Raw genomic sequence first — 21,551 nt, forward strand, 5'->3', positions numbered from 1 at the left:
AAGAATTAAACCAAATGGCTGACATAACATAAAGGTTATGTTAAGAAAACCTGCATTAATATATCAGTAATTTTTCTGATAATAGATCTTAAGCCCCAGTGAGATTATTATAACCATCGTGTGCAATACGTGACTTAATGTCACCCATGGGTTTTACCACTTTTTTCCTGCAGCTAATTCAATTGCTCAATTTTGCTCACTGAAATCATCTGCTTTGTAAGCTCAGCGGTGATCAGGACTCCACCTAAGGGAGTGTACTGTCATTTTATTGACTACATACAGTCAGCCTGCATTTGTTCCACTGACCAATTTTACCTTTGTCCCCCTTTAGCTCCTCAGAGGAGCTTAACATCTTAATCAGAACTGGAGACAGCTTGCATGCTCTCCTGCTGCACCAGGCACTGCTTCAGCCTTTACAACTTGCCTTGGACAAGTTATTTCTTTTTTTTGTCAAAGCCTGATGGGAGAAAAACTTTTAGCCAATATTTAGCCCTGATCCCTTTTTCTCCTTCAGGCTGTATTTGTGTTCAGATTGAACAGTCATTACCTTTCTCATTATTTTCTTATAAAGGCATCTGTTTTCTTCAGCACCTAGCTACTGCATTTTCACTTAATTATTTGGCCTCAGCAGAGAGGCCTGAACACTTCATCATAACTGATCATTTGTTTCCTAGTGCAGGCTGACTTTTCATGATTCTATCAAATTGCCCCTGTGTCATCTCTGTGACAAACTCAATGACATGGTCCTTTTATTATCAATTAACAAGAAATATAGCTAAATACTTTGTTCAGTCTTCAATGGCATGAGCTAATATTTGTGTGGAAAAATCGAATCCCACTCATTTCATCCCCTTCAGTGTTCAGAGTCCTTCACTCTGTTTTTTTTGTGTGTACCAAGATTAGTGTCTCCCAAATCAGCATCACCCCAGCCTGCCAATATCTGTGCTTCAGTGGTTAATGAAAATGTTCAGCAAACTCAGTAAGGACACACATACACAGGAATTCCACTGGCAGCTGCCACCCAACCCCACCCACCTCATGATCAGGCTGCTGTAGTTCCCAGGTTCTCCATCTTCACTGTTTTCCACATTTTCCACTCTTCCACTGCATCACATGTTCCAAATCTACAAAATCTGCACTTGTTCTGTTGTGCCAGGCCCGACTCTTCACTTTTAGCCCTGGAAATTCTGCAGACCTAATGTCTCTTTGCTTGCAGGTTGGTTTGTGCGTTGCCCTTTTCTTGTTCCACTTGAACCTGTTAGTTCCCAGCACTGGTTCAAACCCCACAGTTTTACATCAAACCAGTTTTTCTTTCCTACCTTAACGGGAGTCTGTGTGTTTATCTCAGTCTCCCCCACAGCTTTAGGGGACTGCACAGTCAGGAAGAGTTCAGCTCTACACTGCCAGTTTGAGCTGAAATCAAACCCAGCTTTCCCCTTACCCTTTACACTTCTGACTGCTCCCCATGCCATACAAGTGTATCAGAACTTAAAACTGCTCAACAGAATGCAGGGCGAAGGAACCAAAGGGTGTGACAGAAAATAAGATCAGCCTTCTTTCTTTATGATGTCAACCAACTTTTAATAAGAAAACGTCTCTCAGGTTTTCCGTGGGAAGAGCACATCCATTTCAGTGTGCAGCAGAGCGCAGTGCGAATGCCCAGCGCCACCCTCTCGGCCAGTGTCTGCTGGCAGAGGGCAGGCTGAGCCGGGACCGGCCCGGGCCGCTCTGGGGGCGCACTGCCAGCGGGTTCCTTTGGGCTGGGGGCTGCTCCTGTGCGTCACACGCTGCTGCGTGCATTTGGAATTGAGCATTCACTCAAGAAACATCCGTTTTTTCTTCAGATAGCAAATGGAAAGACTAACTGTTCCAAAATTAACAAAAAGTGCACTGAAATGAGATCTGCTCGTGTGGTTGCAGTCCAGAATGGACACCCAGTACCAAACCTATATCCCAAAGCTGGCAGGACATGGGCTGTCCTAGTTCCCTGCAACACATTGCTTTAGATCAGAGGAAACAGTCAAACGTAAGAAATAAAGAAAAGAGATAAAATCAAAACCAAGTTCTTCTCCCAAAATTATTTCCATCTGTGAGAGAAGGAAACAAATATTAAAAAATTAGGAAACAAGATTCAGAACAAACTGCATCCCCCAACTTGCCATAAACAGTTTTGTGTTCAATAGAAGATTAGAAAAATTAAAGAGGCCTTCATGTCCAAATGAAAACATCCAGTTTTAATTATTGACTTGCTTCGGATGTTAACAAAATAACAAAATAAAAAAAAACAACCAAACAACACAAATAAAACCCCCAAACCTTTATTTTCTAAAATATACATTACTGCAAAGCACTCATGGGTTTCCTGACTGGGAGCTGGTTTAAAGGAGGCTGTGGAGGAACAGGAATACGGAGTTTCTTGTACACCTGCCATGTTAGGGAGGGTTGGTCATGTTAAGGCACTCACTCCAAAAAGAACATTATTTCTGTCCTGAGACTGCTGACATGCTTTGATTAGTTTCAGCCAGTAATCTGGAAAAAACTACAGTGCTTAGGGTAATACTGACAGAACGGAGAACCATTTTTCAAACAAGAAAAAATAAAGAACATTATATACACGATTCCTTTTTTCTTTTAACTTAAAAGCATCCCTAATACATCTTAATAACTGTATTAAAGGCTACTTAAATATTGAAGATTTTAAATAGATTTTTTCAGTAAACTGGGAGTAGCTGTGTAACTGCCAGTATATTGGTCCCATTTTAAACAATATAATTTTTATTTTAATCTTGTACATATAATAACATGATTGAAAACACATATTATTCCACTCCACATAAATAAGTATAGTTCTTCTGACCTGTTTTAAAAACTACATCTGTTCAAATAATCAGATTATAAGACTGTATCTTTTCTTTGTAAAGTTTTCTTAAAAATCCTACACTGCTCTTCACTAGCACTATATTCCAGAGTACAGAATCACAGGGCATTAGTAAAAAGAGTTAATCAAAAACCTGAAAGCTACAGTAAGTAAAATGAAGTCATGATAAGAAGTATTACGGAATGTATACTCTGCAGCATAGAGAGATTCTCTCACTGGGCCGGAGTGGGAAATTACTCCAGAAGAAATTCTTCATGTTCCTATTTGAATAAACCGTAGCTTGTGCTATTCTTTGCTCGAAAGTGCAGGTCATTTCATGAAAAAGGGCTTTACGAAACTCCCGCTAGAGGACGTTGACAAAAACCTGCTGGCAGTTAGATGTGTGCCAGGGGCAGTACAGGGGGAGCGAGGCGTGTCCAGCAGGAATTTCAACCAAGCGATTTCTGAATTTCTTGAAGTCCACAACTTTCTGGTGGGTGCACCAACAAGTCCCCAGGAGAGCTGCGCTCTCTTGAGGAATAAGGGTCGTTTTCCAGGCCTCTGGCGGAGGGCAGCAGCATCCATTCCTGCCTCTGGTGCTCCTTTCGAGCATTTCTTCAAGCAGTTAAAGAAGTACCTGGGTCCTGCAGGGCTCCAGGAGCTCCAAGGCAGATTGCTGGTGCCAGGGGTGGCTGTCGTCCAGGGCACAGCAGCACCATGGGGTCAGTCCGCAGGGCGAGGTGCCTGGTGCTCCTACAGGTCCCCCTCCGCAGGCGGCTGGCACAGCCTGTACAGCCTGCAGGGCAAGAGCAGGCAGGAACAGATCACAGGGGTAATAACTAACTTACTGCCGTCCGCAGCTTCTTCCTTCTTCTGCAAGCTTTAGAGAATAGTCCCATTTTTAATCTTGGTCACTGCAAGTTTACAAGTGGCACTGGCTATTTGTTAACTAAAGTATTTACAATCACTGTTTACAATATTATTTGAGACTCTCCATCACTTCCTCTTAATTTTGGCTCAGTTTGGTTCTCCAACAGACCCTTCTCTCTTTTTCTGTTTCTTTTGGTTTTAAAGCCAGTTCATCATTTTTCACAAACAAAAAAAGTCCTCCCCCTCATACAGGCTGGGATACCAAACACATAAAAACATATCTGTTTGTTGACATGCTTGAACGAATCTTAAAACCAGTAATCATCTTTGCAAAGAATTTTTTTTACTCACAAGACTATCAGATTGAGAACAGTGGTGAAACCTAAGCACATGTTGACGTGTCATTGATGATGTATGACTTTGTGAGCTTTTTCTTGGCTTTTTCTTTTTACATCAGAATAAATGGAAGTCTTTCATAACTTTCAAGACATCTATTACAGATTTGTGCTAGGAAATATAATCCTGGGAGTTAATTCACCAGATCTCCTTTTAACTTTGCTCAGTTTTATTTCACATTATGATGGAACGCAGTAGGAACACACATATCTGAGCTTTATTGCCCTGACATAATCCAAGAAAATAGTTCTGGAATTTATCATTGTGATTCAGAGTATACTCAAAAGAAAAAAAAATGCCTCATCTTGTGATTTGTTTTTAAAACTGCTTTGTGAAGGTAACATGGTTATGGCCATAAGAGTGGAGCCAAAGTACTGTACGGCCATTAATAATAGCAAATGACTACACTACCAAAACACTGGTGGATGGCACCTGGGCCGTGGTACCGGAGCCAACACCATTGTTTTGTTTGTTTTTGAAACAGCAATTGCCATCCAACAGAAGGATTGGGTTCTAAACGCAAAATTCTACTCTTTTTAACGTCTCTGAGAAAATGAACCCAGACTGTTAGAGGAAGCATCACCACAGCCTCTAGAATTTAAAATAATTTTCTATAAACATTTTGAGGAGTGGATAGGAGAAAAAAGAAAAATTAAAAGAGGGACTAATTTAGACCACCTCAGAAGTCTCAATGGGTCAATAAGGTATCAGTGTTTAAGGAAATCTTCTTAACACTGAACCAGTGTGCTCTTCGGAGGCCTCAGGCACCAGCAAACACGCTTGTTCTGTCTGAAGATATGGCACAGACTGTGCTGGACCTTTTCTGGCGCTGATGCTTGTGGGCCAGAACTGTTTTGCCTTCATGTAAACAATGCCATTAACAACAGCAGAAGCAGAAGTTTCTCTGGCATTTGTACAGGCAGATTCTGGGTATATTGTCATCTAAACCCTGACCAATTGTTACTGCCATTGTGGGAAAATGCTGTGTTACGGTTTATTAAAGAACCCTCTTTTCTCTGAGAGGTGAAATTGGAAGAAACTGACCCAAGATATTTCACTTACATGTAAAGGTATTGTTCTCTAGTAGAGGGAGATGAACAGCTCTGTCTCCTGTTAGGTGCAGTAGGGTTCACAAATGTACAGTGCTTTTCAAAGCTGCCTTCTAGACAAACCCAAGTATAACCCTGGGCAAGTGAGCTTCCTTAGGGCTGCACTGCTGTGTGGTTACTCTGACTGAAGAGCTTGCTCTTAAACCTGCTCTGCCAGAACTAAACCATCAGACTCTTGGAAGCACACTACTGTATTATCTTTGCATAGCTGCAGTCAAAATTGCTGTTCAGGATTTTTTTCTATCTAAACATTCCAGAGATGACTGTCCATCACTAGCTTTGCCAACTCATAGAAACAGTCCAAAAAGATCAGCTATGTTTGATTCAGAAACTGTAGAAACCCTTGAATCTGATGATCTGCATATCATAGGCAGCAAAGCTGATTAATCTACAGTGTATAGTTAGTTTAGTACAGGGAGAAAAAAGAATGATTTTCTTTCTTTTTTTCCTCCAGTATTGCTATCAAGATCATCTTTGGTCATAGCAGGAACTCCACAATTGTTACAGAAACAAAATCAGCACTCAGAGAAAATGTATAATCCATAATAACCTACCGAGGTGCATGCTGTGGCATTTGGTCCATCACTTTCAGATTCTTGGCAGAGATTTCAACCCTTGGGCCCTGTGGAAACAGAGAATTTATGGTACCGACAGTACTGACAAAACACATGATCCTTAGGAAAAAATATAACGGGAGTATGGTTCCTGTTTGAGAATCCATTAACTACTTCTGAAAGATTTGGATCCATTGGGAGGACACAATTATCATCTGTGTTTACTTAAAAGATAAATTCGGCCCCAAGCACTTTACAAGCACTGCTGTCTAGCGCTAGGTAATTTCTGCTATTTTGACACTGTGATTGAGACTTGCGTTTTTTCTGTACAGAAATGGTCTTAAATATGCGGCACATTCTCTTTTCTAACGGTCAAGGCACACACAGCACACACTGAAGCACAGGTCAGAATTGCTGCAGGGGCTGTACGCGCACAAGCGAGGCTGTTCTGTCACAGCCAGGCGTGGCCGTTGAGCCATTAGCAGGGTTGCAGTGCACAAAGCACCAGAAGAACGCCGTGTCTGCCCCGGGATGTCAGCGGGGCCAGGGCGGGCAGCAGGCACTGCACTCACTCACCTGTTTCCGCATGATGTCTGTGGCTTGCATGATGCACTTGGGCAGGAGCCCGTGGCTGCGGGCCAGGATGGCGGCTTGCTCCAGGGACACGCTCAGCGTACTCCTGAACCAGGGAACCACAGACCACAGCTTAGAAAGTGTAAACAGCCACGCGCAGGACACCTACCGCTTGCGTCTTGGTCCTGTTAGCTGCTGGTTTTTATTTACTTCTTTAGATTTTCTTACATACAAAACTATTAAATGACCCCGGTCTTGTAGCACCTGGATACTGCAATTGTTTGAGTCTCCAGCATCATTACTACAGGGCTGTGTGTCACTGCTCTTCTGCATTGATTCATTTTAAAGGGATTCACAAATTTATCTTTTCTTTTGAGACACTGGCAGAACAGTGGTGTGTTTCAAAATCAATGCACATACCAAGACTCTAAAGGTATTTTTGAGCAACTTCCTACATTTCCAGTGTGTCTTCGGACTGAAGACGATGCTGACTGGAAGTTCTATGCAACGAGATCACTTGGTCAGTTGCATTGGATGAAGAACTGAAACACAGAATCTTTTGTGTCAATATTACTTATTAACAAAAGCATTAAAAGTTACAAGCTACTCCAAAGCGAAGGCATCAGCAGATTTAGGTCCTTACTGGATTCCCTTAAAATTGGCCTTATTTAGCTTTGAGCAGGCTGACATGTCCAGGAAGGAGAGCAGCACAGCCAGGTTTAGCCGCACCCACCTCTGCATGCCGGTGGCGCACATGGTGATCTGGCAGGCGCCCAGGCGGTAGCAGAGCTCCGAGGATATGGGCAGCAGGCCAGCTCCTGATGGGGCACTGCTGGGACACCCCGACTGCGCTGCCTTTGGACTAACGAAGGACTTCAGCAGCCTGCAGAGCTCATCCATTGCATTGATAGGACGAATAAGCTAAACAAAGCAATGCGAAAATTATCAGTACCGTACTAACACCTCCAAGCCATGAAGGCATCTACAAGTCTTTATCCTACTGGCCACGCACAGTACCCTACACCACAGTGACTGCCACACAGTGACAACTGCTTGCAATATATATGAACTTTGGAAGTGGAAAAATAAAATTACTTAGGCTTGGGACAGTTTGCTATCACAAATAAGTTTTTACAATGTGTATTCCAATTGCAAGGATGTTCCCTGCAGTAGCATTTTAGTGCTTTACATGCACATATCCACATGTCACCTGCCCGGTTTGACAGACTGCCTATAACTGAGATGCTGGGCAGCATTATTTTCTTGTTTCCTCTGCAACGAAGAGTACAAAGTGAACAAAGTGTAACTTGCAAATTGAACACTTGTTCGTTTTCATGCATCTGTGGGAGAGGAAGATGAGCCCATTCTGTCTGGCGTCAGACATGGTGTTTGGCAAGGGCAGGCAGGGTCACACAGAGTCTCCTTAGTGCTGCAGTGAAGGGGGTTTATGTCCACCCAGGTTCTGCACATTGTCCTCTCAACAAAAGAACTGTAGCCAAGCTTCAGAGAAATTCAGATCCCCCCTTTAAGTTTGGGAATATTTTAAAATGCTCTTTAGGTTTGTATAGATCTGCCATACAGTTATCTCACAAGTGGAATTTTAGAGACATTGAAATAATACTTTTATGAGAGAATTTATTGCAGAAATAAATGCAGAAACAATACCTGGTCAATCTTCACCGCAGTAGTATTGGAATCAGTGGGCAAATTTGATCTCTCTAGGTAAAATGTCCTGCAAAAAGGCCAGCAGGTACTACATTAGTTGGGTTTGTCCCACTTCAAGCACATACATGTGTACAGTCTTGTATAAAACAGCTGAGAAAGCTGTGCTAAAAGGCTTGCATTTGAAGATCTGCTTCCTTATAGAACCACTGTGATTGCAGTAATTTACACAGTCCGTGCTACCTTACGTAGTCCAAATCCTCATTAAGAAAAATACAATTCTAGCTCTGCACAAAATTCTGAGGTCAAACCGGCACTGCTCCTGAATGGGTTAAACTCATGGAAGAAAATTACCAAGTTTCCCACACAATGAGCATCTCCAAAAATTTTTGTGCCAAAACCACATCAGGAACTAAACAACTTTTTCATTAAATTTTAGCAAGGAGTGCTGTGAAATTTTCAATGTTTTTTAAGGCAAGGCAGAAGTACAAAATACCTGAGTTTACGGTAGTATTGCTGCACTTTTTCGAGTGAAATGCCATTAATTTGCTGTGGGAGTTCTTCTAGAGATGAACCAGCTGGTTGTGGTTGCCACGCTGTACTCTCCAGAGCTGAAGAAGAAAACACTTTACTAAAGCTGTGTTATTAGTGGTCTTTTAGAATTCATTTATTTATTTCTATACCATCTCATTGCTCAGCAGATGACTGTTGGATCAGGTAATGGCTGATTCTATTACTCTGTAACTTTAATCTTTTCCCGGTATGGCAGTACAGTGGGAGTCTCACAGAGGTGAGCTTCACAGAAAGCAGTTCTGTCTGACAGCAATTACTCCCCATTAATGAAAGCAATGTGCTGTGTTGTATTCTGGTGTGAATACATCAAGCTGATTTCTAGCCCAGGTGGTTCTGTCACAGTGTTGGTTTTTTGAAACACTTCTCTGTGGCCTGGGCACATCTCCTGATCCTACCCTAGATCCAACTGTCCATGTAGTCCAGTATAATGTCTCTATGGCTGCGGCATAAAAAAGCCCCAAAGCAGCACATCTTGTTCTCATGACTGTGTCTAATTCTAAAGTCTAGCACTCCCCAGGGCTTCCTAAAATAGACATATCTGCTTCCTAAGTGAGTCTGTAGGTCTCAGCTGCTCCATGGTCATTCTTTATTTTAAATCTTTCAGAATCAGTAGTCAGCTTGTTTTTCTCAAGAAAGCTTTTCACAGACACCTTTTGTAAAGAGCACCGTGTGCAGTTTCAAGGTTCCCCCGTTCTGAAACCGAGCAGGCAGTTTGGAGAAGTAGTAGCTGTCAAGATAAAAGATAACCTTCAAGGCCTGACGACTTCCTTCGATGTGGTAGAAGACATGAGTATCTGGAGAAATAAAGATAAAACACTTGCTGCTTTACCACACAGGGGAATTGTGAAACCACTGCTATCTGAGCTTGTTAGATTACCTAATGACATACCACATTCTCCATCATAGGGTGAATAAGGGAGAGTCTTTATGGAGAAAATGCAGGCTGTGAAATCTTCTATTTAAGATATCATAGTTAGTGTGACCTAGTATGTTTGATCCAAATACAGTAAATATGGTTAACAATTCCAGTCCCATGTTGCTTCCTGGCATTTCATAGCCAGTAGACGTGAAGAGACAGACCTGGCAGGGCGAGACACTGGACAGGGCAGAGCTGGGAATTGAGCAGAGGGAGCGTGGTGCCAATTCTCTGTCCCGTCTCCTCCCCCAGCACGGAATGACACAGATTATCACACTGGCACAGGCCACAGCTGCGCAGCACACGCGTGCCCCGCCGTTCCGTGCTGCCAGTCCTGCCTGAGGGGCTGCGTGCTTGCAGGGGAAGCTGAGGGAACACAGCAATGCTTCAGGCCAGCTGCCCAGTGCTTTCCAGGTGTGACGTGGTCTCTTACATTGACAATCACAGAGGATATTAATCCACAGAACATACCAAAAAAAATGTGCCTCAAAGGAACAGAGAACACTCACTTGCTACAAGACCTTCGTCCAGCTGCTTGAAAAAAAAGGCAACTTTGTCTATTTCAGCCAGAGTGACCTGGATGTCTTCCAGCATGGTGCGCTCCTCCTTCTGTAGAGCAAGGCCACAGATACAAATAGGTTATTGTCTGCCGGAAGATGAGTGACAGGAAGGTCGTTATGGGCATGACTTGGTTCAGGAAACCTAAAGCAGAGTGCAGAGCTTCCCATTAGCTCCATCCCAACCAGGAAATCACTAACAGCTTTTTAACTGTGTGATACAACTTGAACCAACTATGCAAGCTCAGCTCCTCTCCTTAGACATGGTGCCCCAGCACCACAAACCTGAGAGAGAGACTGCACTCGATCTCTGTCTGAAATACTCAGAACTTCCTCACCCATTTGAGAGATGCATGTCCTCACCAGGGGATGGCAGGGGATACTCATGCCACCAACAGCTGGGCACTAAAACCTCTCTAAAAGCAGCAGCATTGCTCCAAAAGAGAAGGCTGACTGTTTTCTATAGTGTTCTTGGGTGACAGTGGGTCCAGCATTTGTGAAGAGGTGAATATGACCGGATAAGGAACATGGCACTTGGTTGTCAGCTGGGGAAATCTCCAGAGTTTGCAGTAGTGAGAGTGTGAGTACGCTGCTGGAATGCAGGAAGGAGGTTCAACAGCTCTGGCTGTGCTGAGTGGCACAGAATCACAGGCAAATGTAAGCAGACCCAAGGATACCACAGTTCCTCATCTTACCACGGCGGGGGAGAGAAGAGACTGGTAGTTCAGTAAAACTCCAGTGGCTGCTATCTGTTCCAGCCATTTTCTGCTGGCATCTCTGCTGCTCTCTTCGTATTCCCCGTTGTTGTTGTACCGATAGTTGAGAGCAGCCAGTAACTGCTCTGAAAAGGTGCAAATAGCAGCCACAAGAGACTGACAGAAGATGGAATCACGTCTCAGCTGTAGCTCAGTATCTGTCAGAGAAGGAGAGAGGAGCATAAAGAGGTCATGAATACACTCTTCTTCCTTCTCACTGCCAGCAGGTAGTGTGTGTGTGTGTGTGTGTGTGTGTGTGTGTGTGCACGTGGCATTTGGCTCCTGCTGCAGCTTTGCACCGATTCCCAGATCCCCTCACCTTGCTGTGTGCCCTGGCACGCGGGCATGTTGTGAAATTTTCTAGTCCGACTGACTGCTCCTTACTCCCTCTGCCATCTGCATGCTCCTTCTGACTGGAAAGAAACTAACCACTGGAAAGTAGCTAACTCCTAAGTTACAGCCATATCTGGACTGGTTCCCTTCTCTTTATGTTGACAGATGCAGGAGAAGTATTGGAAGAAAGTCTCTGCCATTACTTCTCCCCTGGGCTATTGGAGATTAATCTTGCCCCATCCATCTGTATTTTGTGGGCTTCCCATATGCCTAACGCATTAACTGGGCCCATCCATATGGTACCAATTGGTTTGTTTCTTGGGAGATTTTCCCCTGCATTACTTTTGCTTCCAGTATGCCCGCCAGGCAGCCACGTGCTGGTCAAATCGATCTTGTCATGCTTCAGGGGACTGCAGGCCAGAGAGACACATGACTAAGTACAGAGTGACTTCCCAGGCGCCCCCAGCACCGCAGCAGGCTCTGCAGTGCTGCAGCAGCCTCTCTTTGGCAAGGCACCGTTCCCCAGGGAAAGAAGCTGAAGACATCAGCCAGAGGCTTTGAAGGGTCTGGATTATTTTTATAAGCACTGAACACAATAGACTGACTAACACACTCCAGGCCCTGGGCCATATTCTCAGCTTAAGGGAAACCATCCTTCTTTCCAGTGGAAGTTCATGGAAATGCTGCAGGAGATGGGGCCCACACAGAGAGACACTCTGGGAAACATTTTATCTGCTACCAAAACCCAGCCTTTATGGTCGGCAGCCTGGCACACAGCTTGGTTTGGACAGTCACAGACCAGGCCTGGCAGGAGCTGAGAGATAAGCTACAGCCATACAAATCTCTGATCTCCATTCTATGAAGACTTGAGAATCAAGTGTGGCACAGTGAAACACCAGTTTCCAGTTATGTACTGTACAGTTTTCAAACAAAAGGACACCGACTAAGTGCCACAGTTAAAAAGGACTGCGCCCAGGCTCCTTGTAAAGGCCTGTCCCTTGCTCTGCAAGCACAGTGTTTGGTGTGTGCTAACAGGTTCCTGATGTCCCCAGTGTATTTGGGTTCTCCTTGCTCAGTTCAGCTCTTTGTTCTTGGCTGTAATTTCAGTATGCCTGCTCTGTTTGGAACGATGACAGAGTCCGTGGCTCAAAAAAGTTGTGCAATAGATCTCATTTTTGCTGCGTGTTCTCACCACAGCAAGGAGGAGCAAAGGGAAGGAGGGTTCTCTTCCATCTGGGAAGGTGGGTTGTACAAAGGAAAAAATGAAGACAGAAAACGCCGTGTGTTGTTTTGTAAAAAATGAAAACCCCTTACCTGTGCATTTTAACAAGGCCAAAAGCAGTTGATTCTTCCCATCTAAGAGTGAAGAAAAGAAACACTGTAGTCAGCCAAATACCAAGGTAGATGTGACTGCAGCTGGTTAACAGATTCCTCATTTCCCCCCAACCCCTGGCACCTGCATGGCCACGTCTGTTTACTATGGTAGCCTTCACTTGCACAGACATGTTCAAGACTGAAAAAAACCTTAAGTGTAAAGCAAAGAATTTTACTGGCTGCATGCTCTGTTAACTACCATGAATTACTGGAAAACAAATTGCATTTGCAGACGAATCCCTAAGGAAGTGATTTCTATCCAGTGCTTCACACTGATTTGTAAACATCAGTTTCATCTCCCGTTCCAGTTCAACCAGACTGCAGTGGTTTAGGATGTTGCAGTATCTGATTTGCATTCACTTCACAGTCTGGAATACACCAAGTATCTCTCTCTTCTATTATCTAAAAGAGTTTAAATAGCACAGGGAGATAGATCAGTCTGACATCAATCTGAATGGGATGATGAAATAAAGCAAGGGGGGAAACGTTCTTTGAAGTTGCTGCACAGGTGCAATTTTACCATAAAGCAACAGGAGTCTACAAACAAGAACACGCTCTGCCTGGTCCTCTCTAGAGCCTGGAACAGCCTTATTGCCAGATGAGTTAAAATCATGAAGTCAGCTGCTAGATTGGATGAAGATGTCTTCCCCCTGAAGCTAGTAACATTTCCTTATTTACAGACCTTCCACATGTTTCTGTATGATGTCAACAAGGTTCTTGATGCGCAGTGGAAGGTTCCACGGATCCTCCTGAATGCTGGCCTGAATATTATTCCGGCACCTTACTGTGGTTTCTTCCTTCTGTTTAAATTCTAGAAAACGTGGAGGGTGTTAGCCGTTTAGGAAATGGCACATAACCAAGAGTGGCTTAGGAGTTATAATGTGAATGCAGATGAAAGCAGAGACACAGTACCAATAGCAGTAACTGGGAATTCAAAAGGTCCCTAACTAGAAACAATAGAGAGGTCAAAACACTATTCCCATAGCCCCATTCACTAGACTACGAGCCCCTGCTTCCTCTGCCTTTGATGACCTGCAGGCAGCTCTACCGGCCACATCCAGGGAATAAGATCAACTTTGTGGCTGCGACTGTCACATCCCGTAGTGATGGAAGTTCTGAAATATCCTGCTTGCTTTCACCTGATGAAAGCTAACTATTTAATTCTAGAGCAGACAATTTATTCTCCGTGACTTAGCTATGTGGTTAAGTCAAACACCCCACTGTGGGTGATGAAGTGCATGAGCAGACAGAGAAACAAAGAAAATTATGCAAATAACTGGACAGGACCAGGAGAGCATTGCGATGTCCATCCATCACAAAAAGGTGTCTGTGGTAGCTATTAAACAGACACTGTGGTCCAGGATTCCAGCTGAGTGTAAGCAGGGCTTGTCTGCTCCTCAGTGTGATCAGTTAACTAAAAGACTCTCTCGGGGTAACTAATCTACTTTTAATAAATGACATTCTGTTTAAGCAAAATAAAAGAAACATCTGTTATTTCTTCGCTTCATTCCAACAGAGCATGGAAAAGCTAACATTCTATACAAATGTGAGTGTGTCCACAGAGATGAGCACACATAACAGAGCTTCACAGGAGTTTTTCCTGGAGTCAAGAAGGAAAAAGCAGGAAAAGATCTCTAGTTCTGGAGTTTGCCACCATAACTAAAAACCAGAGCCTGTGAGAGGTTGGAGCTCTCACCTCCTACAGCACCTGAGGTACAGCAGGAGTAGTAGGGAATATTTCAGCTCTCAAGTGGGAAAGGAAATGCAGCAAATTTTTAGACAATAAAATTCTGTGTATTTCAGGCAGAAAAGAAACCACATCCTGAGCCCCAAAACTATTAAGACCAAAGAGTCATCACGCTCCCTGAGGAAAAAGAAAATATGGTATCATCTGTTTGCTCTCTGTGGGAATCAGTTTTCCAAATAAGTGTCCTGCGAGGATGAGTTTACTCTGGCAGTCACCCATCTGAAGAAAAGCAGAGTAAGTCTTTAAGCAAACTGAGGCAGAACCTCTGGTGCCTTGGATCTCCAGTGGTCAGTCACTCCTTGGCCTTGAATGTGACTATCCCTACTTTGTGCCTTTTCAAATATGTTCACATCCAAGTGGGGATTTGGAAACTTGTGAAAGAGCTGCATGTAACAAAAGAGGCTTCCGTGTGTTTCAGGAGGAATTCTCATGAAAATGATGGTCAGACATGGTACTAATGCATGACTGGGTAGACTGCAGAGTTCAGGAACTCTGTGTGGCCGGAGCACATTTGCTTTCACGTGAAGCTCTTACATCTTGGAAATCACATTATTAAATACAATCAATCTATTTCTTTACCTTGCAAACTGTGGTCCATGGGAAAGTGCTTGGTTTCCTCAAAGGCCTTATTTATTCCTGGTCCTTTGAGAAGTGCATTGATTGCATCAACCTACAATTGGAACGTTATCGATCAGTGTCAATTAGACTTGCAGAAGAAAAGCTGAACAGAACTTGTGGGAAACTGCTGAAGCCTTCACACTATTTGTATGTTGAAATGACTGGCACTCAGCAGTCAGACTTTGTAGCCATAAACTGGCCTCAGGAGCCTCTCACATTTAATAACAGCATTTTGCACAACCATGATCTGTGTGCTGATGAGGTGAGAGAATAGCAAACAACTCTGCAGGGTTACACATCATAAACACATCTGCACGCTAAACTTGTGAGAACCTCCTGGAATCGGCAAATGTAATTCATTTACATCAAACAAAGTATTAGAAATTTCTCCTTTTTTGTCCTCAAAGCTTTTTTTCCCTTAGGCTCACGCCTTAGGTAGGGCAAGTCAGCCTTGTGATTACAAGGCAACTTTAATAATGCAGACAAAAGTGATTCATCAAACTGTCCTATAATATACTTGCTTACAGTGTACCCCAAATTCTTGATAGTTTGCCTTCCTCAAAATATTATTTCCTACCACAATTTAGTACTTCCAGTTTCTTGATTGACATTGATAAAGAGAAAGCAATTCAGTGTAAGCATAACACTTTGCATACCTGGTTAAAAAGGTGTTCCAAACAGCCATGAAGTTTGTCTTGCTTGTCTAAAGGTATCCTCATATCACTGGGAAGCTCATCTCCTAGTACAGGAGAAACGAAAAGCTTTTTGTTTACAAACATGATCTGTGATACACCTTCACACTGGTGTGAAGTAAATAACGACTGCTGCTTTATCTCCAATTCTTAGATCAAAATACTAACTATTTTCATATAATGCAAATATCCAGTAACTAAAGAAACTTATCCCTGCCTAATACCTCTCCCATGTTCCAAATTTACTGTGGTTTGTTAGAAAAAGATTATGTTCTTGGGATTAGTTTTGAAGAGACCAGCAGTGCGAGTTCCCGATGCAGGTGTCTGTAGCCAGCACAGAGGTGCCCGTGGTGCGGAGGGCCGGGCACGAGCAGGTGTGACACACTCACCTGATCCCATCTCATCACTGCCCAGGTAGGAGCTGTTGCTGCGCACGCTGGTGTAGGACAGCACCGAGTCCCGGTTACTGTTACACTCGCTGCAAGGGAGAGCACAGAGGGCGGTGAGCGGCGGCTGCCGCAGGCAGCGCAGAGCGCCCACGCGGCTCCTCTGCCTGCGGCAGCGCCCGCTCCGCGAGCCTGGCCGCGGGAGAAGGAAGCGGCGCTAACGCATGACACGCACGACAGCCGGCGGGCAGGGGCTCCCGCACAGGCCGCCCTCTGCTACTTGCAGGTAACTCTGAACGCCTAACACATCGCCCCGCTTCAGTCAGTCACGAAAACACGCGTCTGCTACACGTTTGCTACCGGTTCTCAGCGTATTACAGCTCCAAAACCAGCACACAGGGAGGCTGCAGTAGCACAGATACTGGAGGTGGGAGAGAAAATGTAAGGAATCTAAGCCACTGGAGAGTCAGGCACAGCAGATCCTACAATGAAGCAGAGAAGTCACAGCAGTCAGCTCCACACGAATCTTGGCTCATGCACACCTGGAAAATTCGAGAGTGAATCTCCGCTCTTTAAAGTTCACCTCAACTCTTCTTACTAAAAGAAATCAAGCAGACTGTGGATCTCAGGGTGTCCGCTTCCAACGAAGTGACAATGACAGTGCCTTTCATGGTACAAGCACAAAACAAAGCTTACACAATTCTCCACTGTCTCTGCCTCTGATGTCTCTGCCTCTTTTTCACTGATATGAAAGTATCAGAGCAACTGAAAGAACCCTAAATGGGTTCTTTGCTGTCCTTTCTTAAATCTAGCATCAAAGAAATCTGGATTTTTTCTCCAGTCCTGCATGGGTGGCACCTACTGCTACTGGAACGAGTGCCCAACAACAGCAAGTAAAGCATCAGGACTGCAGCGGGGGCGTTACAGACACAGATCATTCACTCGGGTCCCTGGAATCCTCCCAGCAATATGGTCGTACAAGAAATGTAAAAATGGCTTTTAAGGGTGTTAAATTGCAGTGATCAGACATGGCCACAACTTGTTATCCCACTTATTCTGAAGCTGAGTTTCCAAATGTTTCCCCCCAAAATAGAGGGAATTGGCAGTGAGATTTCCTTTGGTAGCAAATATTCCTGGAGAACCAGCAGTCAGTCATGTCCCAAAAAGATTTTGAGACGCCTGAATAAACATTTCGGTTTGTGGTTTCAAAGGCCCATTAAAAAGAAAAACTTCAACGTCCATTTGTGTTTCTCAGGAAAACTGGCTGCAGAACCGAATGTTAATACTGGCTATAACAAGACCAAGTAGTCTGAGAGTTCTGCAGTCTGGACTTCTGTAGTTTCTGGCTACAGCATACAGAAAGTCGCACCAGACCTATTTATTTAATTTTATTCAGTTTTCTAGAAGCTTTAGTATTTTGGCATTATTTTGGGGGAAGTATTTTTTCTGTGTGTGTCTTCAGGGTAATAAAGATAATGCATACTTAAGTGAAGTGAGTACTCTGCTAAACGAATACTAGATAATTGACTGGGAAACAGCTTGTTTGTTAAATCCACACTGGAATCAGAACTTTGAAACACTGTATTAGTAAGGCAAAAGCACAATCTTCCGACTGACCTGTAGGAGTCTCTGAAACTCATGGTGTCATGTCCAGAGTCTTCCTGGTCCTCCTCACAAACTTTGAAACAGACCTTCTTGATTCCACCATGCTCAGCTTTGTCAGGATCACTCTCCTCTGTTCCCAGGGAAGGTGAGGATGTCTCTTCAGTAGATGGTGGCTCGCAGGCACCAGCTTCTGTAGGTTCTGTTATGGTGGACAGAAGTCTGCAGGGGCACAACGCAGAGCTCTCAGTCCCACAAATGAACTGTCATGACCAAGGCTAAATGCACCTATGTGAAACCAGACCTAACTGTGTGAGCACTTTACATAGACCACGACCTAACACCTGATCTGAACATGCTCTCAGTTTGAGGCCACTGCCCCTCGTCCTGTCACTCCAGGCCCTCTCTACGTCTTTCCTGCAGGCTCCCATCAGGTCCAGGATGGCCACAAGTAGGTCACCCCAAAGCCTCTTCTCCAGCTTCACAACCCCAATTCTCAGCCTTTTCTCACAGCAGAGCTGTTCGTCCCTCTGATCATCTCCGTGGCCTCCTCTGGACTCTCTCCCACATCCCGCCTGGGCTGGGCACCCCAGAGCTGGATGCAGCTCTGCAGGTGGGGTCTCACCTGAGCAGGGCAGAGGGGCAGATCCCCCCTGGCTTCACCTGCTGCCTTATGGCAGACAAACTCTCAAGGGCTCTTGACAACAAACAGATTCTTATCTTGGACTATACAGTAAGCAAAACCGTGTCTGTCAAAGTCAGGGAGACTTTCAGAAGGGAAGGACAATAATGCAGTCACTGGCGGATGTGGCCGGGAGTGGATCTGACACCTCCAGGGCAGGTGTGAAGAGGCGAGGAGAGGCCGACAGCTGGGGCTGACAGCACAACGTGCTTTTGAAGGTTACTGCCTCAAGGTTATTAGAATTTCTTTCTCCAGCGCACACAGGATTTTGTACTCACTTATTTATCTGAACGACATACTGCTTCATTTCCTTCACTGCAATGTCAAGTTTGTTAAAAAGGTGCAAGTAGGAGTCCTGCATCTCCCAGTCTTCCTGTTTCAGCAGAAAACTGAGTCCCCTTTCTTCCCAAATTGCTCCTCCATTCTGCTGGCCAAAGCTGCCATCAGGATCTCCATCTTGTGGGGCTGGACATCTCCAGGACGGTGCAGCCATAGTGGTGATGCAATGCTGAGTATATGAGACGGGATTTAAGGTACCTACTAAACATTAAAGGATCAGTTAGTATGGCTCTCCTGGCTTTCCCCACTCCATCCCAGTGATGATTGTTTAGGAGAAGTGGAGTTTTAACTGGAAAAACTAAAATTGCACTGAACTGTTTTATTTAATTACATTCTATGACAAAATCATTCTGAAAGAAACCCAAAGAAGTAAGGCTTTTTTTCTGGCATGCCAACTGGACATTTTGAATTTACTGCAGTTCAGAAAGTGGCTAAATTGTGGAAGTAAAGGCCTATGTCCACATGTATACAAATACAGGCAACATTGAAGCTCTCTAAAAGCATTTGCTGAAAAGTTAATGAATTTGGGTTCTCAGGAGTCAGTCTATGCTCTTATTCCAGCTCTAGAGATATTTACACTTACACACACACATACATATACAGGATTCTGTCCTTAGAGTAGATAAATTAATTGTTTTTCATTCAGAATTGCTGACAGTTTGGGTGCAGTACTTTGCTAATTACCTTAGCTCACATTAAAAATACTTCTGCCCAAGCAAGCAGGGCTCCTTTCGAGACCCCAGTTTGAACAGTCGGAGCCGTTGTTTGGAAGGTTGGTTAGTCTACACTTCCCTCTTCCAAACATTCCTGCACTCTGACCTCCACAAGACAATGAGTCAGAATCATCTTAAGTGAGATCATGATAAAGAAATGTTGGAACTCAAACAACCAGACTGTAGGAGAAATGCTGCATAGCAGCAATTTATCGGAAGAATAGATCCCCTGACAGAGCAGAGACTTTCAGCTCCAGAGTGTGGAAGTTATTTAGTAATGAGAGTCGAAAGCAGCACTGCAATGGGACTGACTTCAGTTTTCCCCCTGAACGAAGCACTAGCATTGCCATCCGTCCCTGATCATTTTTAGTCAGCACGTCACCTCTACTAAGGGCAACAGCACCCCAGCCACATAACTACCACGAGATGATGGCCAAACAGTTTAGACAGCAAAACATGGCACCTGAAGGCCCTCTCTGCTTAAAGCCATTACTTTTTCACACCAGAAGAAGGCTGCCATTTAACTACAAAATCCTAAGGAGAAAGAAAGGGTAAGACCATGTTTCCTTGGAACTTATATTTGACTTTGCTGAGCAGTGGAAAAACACAACTTTTTATACAGATGAAATCAACATGACTTGAAAGTAAATTCTCACCTTGCTCTGGATCGAGACCAATAATGGAAGGTTTCCGTCCAATGCGAATACTGAACGATCTCCCTGCTGAGGTAGTGCTTTTGGGGTAGGACACCTCCATGAGGTTAATATGGCAGTTGGTGGGGCAGAAATCCATGCTGCCGAGGGAATGTGGCTCCATAACGGCTTGTTTGAAGGCTGGGCTCACCTTTGTCTTCAATTCATCTGCAAACTGGGAGAAATAAAGTAGTTGTGTGCTACTGCACTTCCAAAAAAAATTTGATGCAATGCAGACAATTCTTTTCCTGCCTCCTATTCCAGAAATCCAGGAATTCAGATTTCTGCTGCAGCTGGAATAACACATAAAAAAGCCACTCATAAAACAATAAAAGAAAGCAATTAGCTGTACCTCCTACCACTCTCTTCAGCTCAGGTAACTGCACAAAAAGGGCACACACACTTTGTTTACACCATGGTACACTGCCATTACACTCATGTTAAATAAGACATGCAGCAATCTGCCCTCATATTTATTCATTAATACAGTGGAGATGAATCTGCAGTAATATGTTTTAACCCACAACTCTGACAAGCAGAAAGGAGCGACTTACAGAAAAGGTAAACCCTTTTCACTCAAAGCTTGCAATATCAGTAACTTGCAGAGGTGTTCACATCCCTCAAGGACATCCACCTCCGAAACCATTTGGATTCATTAATGAAGAATCCTAAGACCCAGTCAAGACAATGAAGTACTGTCTGAAGCCTTCAGCAGTAAGGAGCAGTGTTGTACCTCCTGGTAGCTCGTGAGCCTCCTGCTGATGCTTTCCAGCTTAGTGTCACAGATCTGCCGGAATTCATACTGGGGCATGGTGGCCACGGCGCTGCTTAGGGAGATGAGTCTTTCACAGTTCCTTACGAAATTGATGTCCTCTGCAGCAAAGGCCTCTAAAATCTGAACAAAAGGACGGGATGTCAATGATAACAGTCTTGACAGGGAGGGAAAATACAGTTTTCTTCCACTCAGCGAGTGGCAAAGCCCCATGGGTGAATAAAGATGCCTCCAGAACAAGCTGCCTTTATTACTGCCTGAGAACCACTCATGTTTCTAATCCTCAGAATCATAACATTCCTTAAAAATGTTTAGAATCACGGAAGTGGATCAAAATATCCACTGTCCAAGTTACCTGCTCTAGCATCTTTTCATGGGACATCACAGTAACATTAGTGGGATGTGACAGAAGTTCAGCAACAGTTCATTTTTGTCAGAGATGACCAAGCCACTCAGCACTCTCTGCTGCTTTCCAGTAGCAGTGGTTCTACTCAACCCCTGTAGCAACCCGTCCAGCCTCTCCGGGGGGAACAAGCTGCTTGATTTTTTTGCAAGGTAAAGCAAATTCCTGCCTGAAAAGATTAATCTTAAGGATCAGCAGAGCATAAGCTACCAGGCAGATAAAAGCAAGAATTCCACAGCTGAGGGCTCCCCTCCATCTGCCTCAACAGCTGAAGGCCTGGAAGCACCTGCTGATTCACTCACACCCAACAAGCTATTGCAGCTCAGTGCATTCTAATGGACAAATCTCTACGCAGGCCTGAGAAGACCAATGTCAG

At 44.2% G+C, this 21,551-nt stretch overlaps 1 protein-coding gene across 3 annotated transcripts in view; it reads right to left on the reverse strand.

Moving 5' to 3' along the window:
• Positions 1-2,213: 2,213 nt before the first annotated feature.
• The window catches only part of PREX1 (phosphatidylinositol-3,4,5-trisphosphate dependent Rac exchange factor 1), a 103,764-nt gene continuing 84,426 nt past the window's right edge, over positions 2,214-21,551 (reverse strand). For 2 of the 3 annotated variants that reach the window (XM_066199288.1, XM_066199287.1), the window contains exons 23-40: positions 20,734-20,895; positions 19,965-20,175; positions 18,535-18,796; positions 17,590-17,796; positions 15,976-16,064; positions 15,551-15,633; positions 14,856-14,946; positions 13,212-13,340; positions 12,470-12,511; positions 10,763-10,980; positions 10,020-10,119; positions 9,245-9,388; positions 8,518-8,632; positions 8,025-8,091; positions 7,093-7,280; positions 6,363-6,465; positions 5,787-5,854; positions 2,214-3,653 (exon numbers count right to left, since the gene is read on the reverse strand). In XM_066199288.1, coding sequence (XP_066055385.1) covers positions 3,611-3,653; positions 5,787-5,854; positions 6,363-6,465; positions 7,093-7,280; positions 8,025-8,091; positions 8,518-8,632; positions 9,245-9,388; positions 10,020-10,119; positions 10,763-10,980; positions 12,470-12,511; positions 13,212-13,340; positions 14,856-14,946; positions 15,551-15,633; positions 15,976-16,064; positions 17,590-17,796; positions 18,535-18,796; positions 19,965-20,175; positions 20,734-20,895 — 2,322 coding nt within the window. In that variant the 3' untranslated portion in view covers positions 2,214-3,610. The remainder of the gene's footprint in view (positions 3,654-5,786; positions 5,855-6,362; positions 6,466-7,092; positions 7,281-8,024; positions 8,092-8,517; positions 8,633-9,244; positions 9,389-10,019; positions 10,120-10,762; positions 10,981-12,469; positions 12,512-13,211; positions 13,341-14,855; positions 14,947-15,550; positions 15,634-15,975; positions 16,065-17,589; positions 17,797-18,534; positions 18,797-19,964; positions 20,176-20,733; positions 20,896-21,551) is intronic. The other variant, XM_066199286.1, reaches the window with a different exon arrangement.

The sequence above is a fragment of the Chamaea fasciata genome, unplaced genomic scaffold (genome assembly GCF_029207755.1).
Source record: "Chamaea fasciata isolate MVZ Bird 193981 ecotype frontalis unplaced genomic scaffold, bChaFas1.0.hap1 SCAF_17, whole genome shotgun sequence".
Taxonomy (NCBI): Eukaryota; Metazoa; Chordata; class Aves; order Passeriformes; family Sylviidae; genus Chamaea; species Chamaea fasciata.